Genomic DNA, 12,127 nt, shown 5'->3' with positions numbered 1-12,127 from the left:
GCTCAAACACCATAACTATGCCAACAAAACCTTTAATGCAGATGTTTTTATACATGCAGAAACTCCTTTCTGCCCACATAAATCCATTCTGGGAAGCAGTCTAACTTTCATCTTCATTAGCAGGGTTTGCCAGTTAGAGCTCTAATGGGAACCCCTTTAAGTGGAAACAAGGTCTGATGTTACTGCTCCCACATCAGCAAAAGCTGCTTCCCTGCGTGATTCTCTCGTCTGGGGTGCCTGCTGCCCAGACAGATCCCAGACAGCTGTCTCCAGCCTGCAGCTCCCATTCACATGCAGGTCCTGGCTCCCTCCCAAGCCTTGTCTTCTCTGACCCATGACTGCCAACTCCCTGGGATTTTATTGCCAGGATCATGGTATTTGATGTTTTTCTTACTGTCCTCATTCCTAGACTGAGGAAACTGTGTGTGTGGGGGGGGGGGGGGGGGGGGAACCACCTGAATCATTCAAAATAAAAATGAGATTCTGTTCATCTTGGAGACAAAGAAAATCTTGAAAAGCAGGAAATTTAGTGACTCAGAAAATTTGCAATATAAATTATATCATTTTTAAATCTTTGACTTTTTAAAGCCAATCTTGTGATGGGGGAAAAGTGAGTGAAATGATTTACATGTTAATTAGCAGCACTGCTGACATGATATATTATTTCCCCGTCTAGCACTCCTGATATTATGCAGCATTCCAGTGAGACAAGATGGAGAACTGCAATTCTGAGGTGGTGATATTTTACACTCTGTGCTCAAGAGAAAGTGAGATACAATGTGCAATGTAATATAGTTTCAGGCTTTAAGATTGTCTTCATTTAGGGGAGGAATGGCTTTGGGGGGGATGGTAAGTATCTACAAGGCAGGCATGGTGATCTAATGTCCTACACTGCATGCAAGGGCTGTCCCTAACACAAGGGCTCTCTTGCCCAGGACAGTGTCCATCTGACCAGGTCATCTGGTTAATGATTCCTTTAGGCAGATACCTACAAGATCCTGGACTCCACACTAGTGTTGAGAAAGCCATGGAGACAACCAATAAGAGAGTTCCCCGTGCTCATTGATATGTCATTCTGCATTTACAAATACTGAAGTTATTCATATAGTGAAAAAAAGTGAGAAATGTCTCAACAGCTTCTACCTCCATGTTTACCTTTTCTATTTTTGTCAAAAACCTTCCAAACAAGCTTTCTTTTGTCAAGAATGTTCTAAACATCTAGTTTAATGAAAGACTTTTTGCAAATAAAGATATATGCTTTGATAGAAACATCAACAAAATAAAACAAAAAATGGCTGCTTTGTGCTTTCCTTTTAAATAGGACATTTTTTATGAAGTCAAACTTTTATTTTTCAAGATAATTACAGGCAGCCCACCCAAAACCTTGAGGTTTTGTTTCATTCATATTGTTCCAGATAGGATGTGATCAGTGTGATCAAGAGCATGACTTTTTTTCCTTCCCCATTTTTAAATAGGAAGGAGTCAGGAAGAGGCTTACTTACTTTGGAAATAGGGAAGAGGAGGATGGATGTGAGGAAACAGACAATGACAGAAATGCTAAGCTAGTTCAGAAGAATACAAACATCAGGGGATTATTAAGACACCTGTTCTGGTGGAAAGATGGATGAAACTGAGCTTCCATTAGATGCTGGACAATGAGGTGAAGTTTATATGCAGATAGAAGTAATTTATGCACAGTTACACAGATGACATTATTGCATCAAATTTGTTCATTTATTAGCATCTAATCAGTGTTCAAATGCTTAATGTGTTTAAAGAGCAGTTAGGGAAGAGATGTATTCTCTGCAGCACAGCTCATTGCACACTGGATTTTGTCAGACTACACAGAGCTGCACTGAAGGGCTGGGATTTGAAACAATAGCAGGAAAGTAGGTGGAACTGTTCTGAAAAATAAAAATTGTCAAAAGTTTCCTCCGCTTTCTCCTCTACCCACTCATCCAGAAATAACCAGAATGTCTACGTTCAGCAGCATTAATTTAACCATCCAAGACAACAGGAGAGTAAACAAATTCTAAATGACACCATGGCCATAATGTACAGATTCTACAATACAAAAAGTCAGAACCTCATTGTTTCATTCTGGGGAAGAAAAAAAATAAAATGAATAAAAAATCACACCTGACATTTACAGACCCATTAAGGGCCATTCAAAATCAGCACAGCACTATTTCTGAGCCTTCACAGGAAAAAAGTGCTCTGTTTCTTTCTGGGAAAAGTATCTGACCAGAGGGCATTTTGTGTCTGAGCTGTTTGACGCTTCCTGCTGTAGACCAGTCAACAGCAGCAGGAGCAGCACTTCTCAGTCTTCCATCTAAGACAAAAGATTGGGTCTACGATTTTCTGTCTGTAGCTGCTTCCTCTATCAAGTTACCATTGGAAGAACAGAAGAAAAAGCAGATACCCACTCTCCTGGAGGAGCTAAGTTCCCCTCACAACCTCCCAAGATTGCCAGGGCTAAGCATAGATTATGTCACAATTTATGCTAGTGGATTCCACATAAGGCAAAAATCCACTGAAATCTTACTGGAAAATGTTTTCTGCATGGAATACCAATTAGGAAAGCTAAGGCAGATTCCAGGAAGAACTGTTGTGGCCCTGAAACAGTATTGGTGATCTAGAGCGTGCAGATGTTGGGCAGTTTTAGGATATTCATTGAATACAATGGCATTAGACAAATAAAAATCCAGAACAAAAGCTTCTGGCAGAAAGCTGCTCTGCTGTCTGTGTGTGTGTATATAGTATGCATTATATACTACCATAAACTATATGTTGTCTATAAAAATATATTTGCTATATATAAATATGCTTTGCATAATTAGGAAATCAATGATGTTTGGAACCCTTATGCTGGAGCTTGGGTAGAGCAAAGGATAAGGAACAACTCAGCCTGTGTCCTAACCCCCTCCTTCTGCTCTGTTTCAGGAAATCTTGCATCACTGGTCCCAAGCTGTATCACTAAGTGCCAGTAGTTGCACAGACAGGGATCCTTACAGGTGCTGAAATCAGTGTTCGGTCAGTTACCGACACAACCAAGTACTACACAGATAATTCAGAAGTACTTGCTTGCTATTCACCAGGTACTTGATGGAGCCACAGGGACAATTTCAGTTAGGAATGATTTTAACAATCCTGAGATGAACAAAGTGGGTGGTTGTTACTGCAATTGCTCAACTGGAAAAGAAAACAACTACAGTAATGTAGCACCTTCATTTTAGAATTTGAGTATATACATTCACGGGCAGATTGAAGGAAACTTTCCTTCTTTTTCAAAAAAGCCTTTGAAAAGTAACCTTAGATCACATACACTGAATCACAAAGAATCATCGCATCAGGTTCTTTCAATCTGGTTTCTTACCTCTCATCCAGGAAACATCCATCCATTTGGAAAGAACATCTGATATTTTGACTAAGGTCCACTGCTGTCCAAACGTGAGGTTAGGACAATACTTATTCCAAGTATCAGTATAAAATATATCCTCTCCATAGCCACAGATCATTCTATAGAAATTTGATTTGGTAAGGTCCAAATGGGCTGCTCAGTTACACAAGCAAAGAAAAGCAATCAGAGAAGACTGAAGGTAGAATAAAGGCTCTCCAAGGAGGGGGAAAGAAGCAGCAAACTACATGCAAGACACTAAAATGCAAAAAAAATTAAAAAGACATCTTTCGTGGCAAGTATTTCATGTCCCAACTACTCTATGGAGTTTGAAAGAACAAGGAACTGGAATGGAAACTTTCTTAAATGCTGGTGGTATCCAGTAATCCTACTGGACAGTACAGGGAAACACATGTTTTTCTGTTTGGCTGGATTTCTTGCATGCCTGTTAGAGTTAAATGAACTACATGACTGAAGGTTCATTTCTTCCATTTCCTATAATGTCAAGTCTTACTTATTCAGCAGTTTCCTGTGGAGTTTCATGGTAAATACATGGATAAACAAGACTCTCTATTCTTGTTATCAACCCTGGAAAATATTTTCGGTTCTTTCTACATAAGAAAATAGCAGCAACGACAAAAGAACTAAACAAACGTTTTTCCTGGTAATTCTACAAAGATATTTAGACACTAACTTTGAGGAAATATGCATTTATTTTTACAATAAGGAAAAATGGCTTTACCTTGATTAGGGATGAGAAATGTTCCAAAATTCTCCTATATATGCGTATTATCATGTTCATTGGGTGCCTCATGGAAGTTTGAGAATAAACCACCATGAGGGCATACATTTGGAGTCACTGCCCAAGCAGATCTCCAAACCACAAAATACTGTCAAATAGGTCTGCCTCAGTCTTTCCTGTTAAAGCAGTTATACCTCAACTAAAATAAACACCGGATGAAGAACTGAAGTGTACCCTAAAAAAACAGATATTCAGGAATTTTCTCTAGCCTAGTGAATATTTAATTATACAGAATGAAAAGGTTCAAGCTGTTACAACCTGATCCTGAGGACACAGACCTTCAAAGCTCCTACTCCCAATGAGAGAGGGGAGCTAGTGGAATTTTGGTCTATAGCAGCCCAGGATTCTTGACCTCCTGTGCCACTTAATACAAACTGCCCTGTTTCTGTGGATAGTATCTAAAATCTCTTGTGAATTAAGTCCTTTACTTCCAAATTTCCTGCATGTGTAAACCCAAGCAAAAATTGAGCATTTCAAGTCAAACAAGACATTTTGTTCAACCCAAAATAAATGTTTTCAACTCATACATACAAATCAGAAGATTTTCTTACTCTTTCATTGGGCCAAAAGAAAATAGAGACATTTTCAGTGCTGTTAGTTTCACGCGTATGCAAACCTTGGACTCAAAGTTCAACACTGATCGATAGCAAATTAGCATAAATCAACTGTTTTAAATAGCACAAAGAGTCCAGCGCTCTGCCTTGGTGAAGAAATAGTAACTGGAAAAATATTAGGAATAAATGTGCAGTCTACAAGCTGGATTCACTCTGCCCTTTACTTCTGATGGGCAAGGAAATATAGACACATGCAACATCCCCTGCCAGTTCAGAGCAATATCCAAGTACCACAAGTCTTGCCATTGGTAAATATATACAGTGATGCTCTGCATGAGGTTTGGGCATATAAGCAGAGTTTACTGTTTAAAGGATAGCAACAGATGGTTTCAAGAACCAGTTGTACACTTTGATCCTTTAGATGTGAAAACGTCTAGGCAACATTAGAGTAGCAAAGAATTTTTGCAAGGCATTGCTTTCTCCTTTCATGAGCTTCAGTCCTGAACAACATACTCATACAATGACTCAGAGGAAGGCACTGCCTCTTGAATTTAAAGCCTAGACTAGGCAATGTGTTAGACACAATGGCCACCTCAAACAGCTCTCTGCTTGATGTTTGGGGCCATAATGCAACCTCTTTTGGCACTGTGGCATTTCGAAATTCAGTAACCTTCCAATGACTGGATAAAATCAGATTTGGTAAAGGAAGCGGCGCAGCTTCCAGGACATAAAGTCGTTGCATGAAGGGAGCCCATACGGGAGAGAACAAGCTACTGCAACAGAAGTCCTGCAACAGAGGCTGCCACAAAATTCCTGTTTAATATGAAACCATAGGTGCTGACTGAACTAGAGTGGGCATTGCACACTGGATTTATTCTGGGCCTGTGTTTCGTCAGGCTCAAAAACAGCCCCATATGACAGGATACTGAAACCCACTGAGTTAAACAGAGCAGTTCACATCTCTCGCCTTGCTCGGTTTGCATGAGAACAGCCATACTGAGTTAGACCAGAGGTCCATCTAATCCATTATTATACCTTCTCCAACAGCAACCGTATCGGAAGAGTACAGTAATGTTATTAGTGTTTTAAGTAGAATAAAATCTAAGGCTTCCATACTTTAAAGCTAATTCAGTACTCCTGCAATTCTGCACACTCCTTTCCAAACTTTCTCAGTTCTCTATAGCTAGAAGACCCCCAAAAAGCCAACCTGCCTAAAGATAACTGAATAGTTTTCTGATTGCTTGGCTTCCTCAAATGTCACAAAGACAGGGAGGTGGGTAGGAATTTGCAGCTTGGGGGAGGGGGGGGGGGGAAGAGCTGGACAGCAGATATTCCTGTCTTGGATTGCCATAAACTGTTGTAAATAAGCTCATGGTGAAATTAGCTCTGTTAGCCATCCTGTAAACTAACTTAAGCTTTCATACCCCCTCCCATACTCAGATCCTTTGCTGAGTTATCTCAGCACATTAAGTTGCCAGAAAACCTGACTAAAGATTTCCTCCCCTTAACTGACTTCACAGACTGAAATAGCCCAGTTAGGGATCTGGAAACACAGCTGCCAGATTAGTTTAGACTACAGTGAAACTTCAACCCGACTTGCTAACTGGCTATCAGCAAAGAATACTATACCTCCAGTAAAGCTGCTACTTCAAAACCAAAAAATCCAAACACAACCAATAAAATAAAAAAGCAAGCCTTACACATACAGCCCACACACCAAAAGTCACTTATAAACTTTAAGAAAGTTGAAGTTATTTAGCAATATTTTGCACCCACACGGAATGTTTCAACAGAAGCCTTAAAATAAGGCAGATTTAATACAGTGTCTCCCATATCAAACCTCCAGCAGCCTTAACTCTGCCCCTGAAATTGGATCTAGACTGGTCCTATGTCTGTTTAGGAGTTGCATGAAGAATCTGCGCAAGAAGACTGCTTAGATTTAAACATCTTTCTACACAGACTTTTCAAAAGAGTCCTAAAAAAATTAATTCAACATGCCAGTAGGAGCAGAACTTCACTGAAGTTAACTACACACTTCAAGAGTTAGCAATAATGCTCAAACTTGCATTTCTAATGGAGAAAGTAAAAACTGAAATACTTGGAGAATTGGCATCTGTCCACACTGCAGTTTGTCATACTGAGTGTTTTAAATTCACACAACTTCCCCTTTAAATTTAAGCAGGTATTATAGCCAAAGAAACAGCTTAACAACATGCACCCTTGAACTTTCATTTCCTAATTCACTCCTGAAACATGACGTGGCACTACTGCAGCAATCAGCACGCAGTCTAATGTTATACAAACAATTTCAAAAGCTTAATGATTATAGAACAGATTAAGTTTTAGTTTTGAAGAATAAGAACTTCACTACTTTGCTAAGTAAGAATGACATAATATAAACAAGTTTTAGAAGAAGCTGGCTATTTCAAGCTAGCACTAGCATGCAAGTTTTTGTTTTTGTTTTTTTTACAAAGAGCCTCTACACATCTAGTTTTCTTCTTATCTCTATCAAGAAGAGGCAACAAGGAGCTGACAGCAATCAGAAAAGAAATTAGTCACTGAATCATTCTATAAACAAATTGTGAAGTCATTCATTCCACCATGAAAATTGAGAAGTTAGTCTCATTTCCTAGGATACTAGGAACAAACTATCTATTACCAAGCATTTCTTTCCCTTTCCTAAGCTTAAGGACAGACAAACAAAAAAACACCCACCACACACATTGCCCAACCCTTTGCTTTTCGCACACCAACTGCTAGGTGCAAAATCTAAACAAAGCCCTTAAAAATCAGTTTAAACAGAGATTGCCTGCCCCTTAGAATTACAACGTTATTTTTCAGTCAAAATAATCAAGCTGTCTTATGAAGCTACTGTCAGAGGCTACAGTGAAACCCAAGAGAAGTTTACAGAAAATAATTATGTGCAAGTAATTATGTTAATATGATTATCTACCACTAGTCATCTAGTAACCCAAGATGACAACCAGTGCTGTTTTGTTATGAAGTCTTGCTCTTTTTGCAGAGATAGGCACTTCAGTGTGATATTCAGGTCATGTGAACTACAGCCTTTTTACTGTAAGTGACAATACTGTATCATAGCATGCCTTTGGACACCTATGTATTGCTTTGATGAGCAGATACGTTCTTCACCAGCTCTGAGCTTGTTCACCGGAGACACCCAGTTGTGCCTTCATTGACACACATGCTGCAGTTCACCAACAAACCCATCCCTGTGCAGTCAGCTTCACTGAACTGAAACGTCACTTGTTCTTTGACTTTTATTAAGTTCACTTCGGTTGACCAAATGAGCTTCCCTAAAGTAAACAGGGTTATAAAATATCAGGATGATTCTATCTTTAGGTGCTCAATAGAAACAAATACTTAGTTCAACTAGAAAACTTTAAAAATGACTTTAGATACAAAAGTGTAACAATTATACTGCGCAATACATCTTTATATATCACTAAGCCCATGAAATTAAAAAAAGGTTTTTGCACCATCAAGAACAGCCACAAGTCCTGAACCTCCATTCTTTATGCATCCTTGATCAGCGTAAACTGAAACTTGGGAATGCTTGGGATTCAAAATACCCTGAGCACATACTAGTGCAACACCACAAAGCATACATAATCCATCGGATAAGGGGGAAAGAAAAAAAAAAAGAAAAAAAAGCAAGAATCAGGTGGTGCTTTATTATACAAGCATGAAAGCAAGTTCCTTTGGAAAATAACTTCTTGGGTGGACTTCTGGACCAGTGAGGTAGCCCGATGGGAGAAAAAAGTGGAAGTGGAACTTGGTCCCCACGCGAGACGCCGGCCGGACGGTCCCTCGCGTCTCGCCCGCCGCGGCCCCGGGGCCCGGCGCCCCAGTCCCGGCCCCGGCCCGAGCGGGCCATAAAGTGCAGCAGAAGAACATGATCCAGACAAAAGCAATGTAAACAGGTGACTGATACCGGTCTCTTTGTCCGCGCCGCGGCGGAGGTGAAGCGCCGTCCTCGCCCCCTCCCGACCCCGCGGGCTCAGGACGGCGCCAGCGGGAAGCGGCGGACCCGCACCACGGGCGACAGGTCCACGCCGAGGACCCGCTGCGCCCGGCGCCGCGCCGCCACCAGGCTCCGGCGGCTCCACACGCTGCCCCGCACGCGGATGGTGGGGAAGGTGGTGAGGCGGGGGGTGGCCGCCTCCCAGATCTCCTCCAGCGACTTGCCGCCGAAGGGCTCCCAGGCGGCGCCCTCCGCCGCGCCCGCCCGCTCGCTGTCCTGCTCGCCCGCCGGCCCCGCCGCCGCCGCCGCCTCCCCGTCGCCCGCCGGGGCCGGGGCCGCGGCGCGCTGCCTCCCCCGCGCCCTCCTCCGGCGCCGCCGCCGCCGCCGCCGCTTGGCGCTGCCGCCCGCCGCCACGGCCCGGCGCTTGGCGTCGGCGGCCGGCAGGCGCCGTTTGCCGGCGCGGCGGCGCGGCCGCTCGGCCGAGGGCGGCGGCGGCTCGGGGACGACGGCGCGGCAGGAGGCGTAGCCGTAGACGTCCTTGCTGCGCAGGATGACCGGGGAGAACTCGTGCTTGAGGCTGCAGAGGAAGTTCCACAGCTCCGAGTCGGAGCTCATGAACTCCGTGGACTTGGGCATGAAGAGCTTGAGGGCGTCGCCCAGCGCCTTGGTGCCGGCGAAGGAAACCTGCGAGCGGGAGTACACAACTTTCTCCGCCTCCCCTTCCAGCCCCCAGGCGGCGGGCGCCGCTCCGCCGGCGGCGGCAGCGGCTGCTGCTGCCTCCGCGCCCGCCGCCGCCCGGGCTCCGGCGGCCGCCGCGGCGCTCTCCGCCTCTTGCTTCATCTTCCCGGCTCCCCTCTCCAGCGCCGCCTGCTTCCTACTGCGGGTCATGGAGGCGCGGGTAGGGGACCAGGCAGGGCAGAAGCCCCCTCCGCTGCGCTGCGCTCCGCACCGTTCGCAGCTCGCCCCGCGCCGCCGGCCGCAGCCGGGCGCCTTCCGCGCTGCGCCGCCTGGCCTCGCCCGCCGCCTCCGCGCCGGGTGGGGAGCGACGATCGATATCCTGCCGCCTGACACAAAATGGCGCTTTAAAGTCCCAGGCGGAGACTGCGCCGCGGCCCGCCCTCCCTCCGCGCCCGGCGGTTGGCCCGTTTGAAACGCGTCGGACGGCCGGGCCCCGCCCCCCGTCGCGGAGCCGGCCATTGGGAGCGCGGCGGGCGCCCCCCGGGAGGCCGCGGGGGCGGCAGCGAGGGGGCTGCCGGGAGCTTCCTCCCCGGGGGCGGGCGGTGCCCGCGGGGGCGGCCGTGATGGGGCGGGGCCGCGCCGCCGCCGGGGCCCTGGGGCCGGCCGGGACCCCCGCGTGTTGCTGCACCGTGCTTCCCCGTCCCCGATGGGGTCCCCATGTCCTCGCCTTCCTTCTGGCCCGGGGTCACCCGCCGCGCCGTGCCTGCTCCGGCGGTGGGGCCTGGCGGTCTCCGCCACCTCCTATCCCACACCACCCCACAGGGCGAGGTTCCTCACGGGGCGAAAGCGGCAGGCAGAGGAATTGTCTTCCAAAAATATGTTTGAGTAAGGATTTAGGTAGATGCTTCCAAGGGCAAGCTCTCCCAGAGGAAGGGGAGCGAAGGCTTGGCATCTCATCGGAAGCAACAAAATTTTTTGACAGACGCGATATGGTGAAGTCCACCGTATAATATTGAATGCATCCATTCTCCTGCTGCAGGAGGGTTTTTTAACATGATCCTCAAAGTCAACGGCATGATAAAGACACTGAAATAGTCACCATCGTCATGGTGATTGGTTTCCTATCCCAAGAAAGCAGACTGGTAATGAAGTCTGAAAATCTCAACCGTTATGTCGTTGAGTCGCATATGAGATAGTCTCCAGAGCCACCAGCTTGCTGAGTTCACAGCACTGTTTTCTTCCCGTGTGACATTCCTGCGCTGGCAGCTTTCTAGAACAATTTAATCAGCTGTCACAAAATCCCATGTCTTTCTGAGATTGTGCTCTCCAATCATTTAGAGCTTGCTACCACTAGGAAGGGAGCCTTAGCTTTGTCAGCTTCCTAGATTGTTTCAATTAAACCAGAGCTCCTTCCAGCTCCCAGAACAGCAAAGCATCAGAAGAAAGGGCAGAGGTGGCTTAACCATCCCTACAATTGGCAGATGTGTAAAGAACAGAATCCTACTCCGGGTTGGATTAGATTCCTACTTACCACTTTTTGTCACCATGTAAAGGGCAAGGAATAACATTATTTCCCCTCATAGACAGTCTTTGTTCTGTAATTAATCTTTCAGTTTAGAATAGGGAAATCTTTTATTCTCAACTTGTCAAGAACCGAACCTGGAATGTCTAGAAAAGCAGTCAAATAAGAGGAAGAAATTATGCATAAGAAATGATTGCCAGTGGAAATAAGTGCATTTTCTTCACAGTGCAATTTGGCTTGTGTTCGTGAGAAACAAAGGGAAATTAGTCCAAATAACCACTTGCAGCGGAATATTAACAGAATCACCTTAAATCTTTATGGGGACATTCTCCACCTGCAGCCATATCCTAAACCAGCTTTATAAAATTATCCGTTTTTAAAAAACACCTTTTTCCAAATCTGTGGTGTCAGTAGATTTTTTTAACCAGATTTATTTTGTAGCCTATTTTAGAGCGCAATCATCCAAACCCTCAAATCAGTATAGCTGAGAAGGATAAGACCAGGTAGCTGGAAGTGTTTGGTCCAGGCACCTCTTGATCCAGCTCTGTTGCAGTTAATCGCTCTCTCGTGTACAAATGCCTGTTCAAAGCCCCTGGCAAGTGGCTCATCACTTGGTGAACCACAATAACTGATGTGCTCATGTTCTTTGTGGCAGAAGCTCATACGCAATCAGATTCAGCAGCTCATTAATAAGTGGGAACTCACTGAACTTCAGAAACCCTTATAATCATTGGCCATAACCTTTTTCCTCAAACTACAGACATTTCTGGCATATGACTAGAAAATCATTGAGGTAGAAGATAGGGAATTTTCAGCAAGCAGTAAATGAGTCACTGTAGGTACAAGCTAAAAGACAGATTAGTACATTTTTGTCTTAATCAGCATTTATTAATAACTTTCACTTTTTTGCTTCTAGCATGGGCAAAACCAAGGAATATGATGTCAATTTACAAATTTATTGTGAGTTTTCTGCAATGTAACCACTCTCTTTTTAATACCTTACAAAGTCAGCTCAGGAAAATGCATGGTAATTGGCTATCTTTCAATAATTTACAATAGCTCAGTAGAGTAATAAGGATGATAATAAAATTAATAATCCTTTGCAAGTACATAGCTCTTCATTTTAGTCATACTATTGCTTATAAGCATTAATTATCACTCACAGCACTCTTGAGTTATGTAAGTAAATATT

The 12,127-nt window shown here is 44.6% G+C and overlaps 1 protein-coding gene across 1 annotated transcript; it reads right to left on the bottom strand.

The window, feature by feature from the left end:
* Positions 1 to 8,017: 8,017 nt before the first annotated feature.
* Positions 8,018 to 9,788, bottom strand: CCDC71L (coiled-coil domain containing 71 like). The gene has a single exon (XM_067289977.1). The coding sequence runs from the start codon at positions 9,621 to 9,623 to the stop codon at positions 8,772 to 8,774; it is 852 nt and encodes a 283-aa protein (XP_067146078.1). The 5' UTR covers positions 9,624 to 9,788; the 3' UTR covers positions 8,018 to 8,771.
* Between the last annotated feature and the right edge of the window lie 2,339 nt (positions 9,789 to 12,127).

The sequence above is a fragment of the Apteryx mantelli genome, chromosome 1, assembly GCF_036417845.1.
Source record: "Apteryx mantelli isolate bAptMan1 chromosome 1, bAptMan1.hap1, whole genome shotgun sequence".
NCBI lineage: Eukaryota > Metazoa > Chordata > Aves > Apterygiformes > Apterygidae > Apteryx > Apteryx mantelli.
This window is presented reverse-complemented; position numbering and strand designations above follow the sequence as displayed.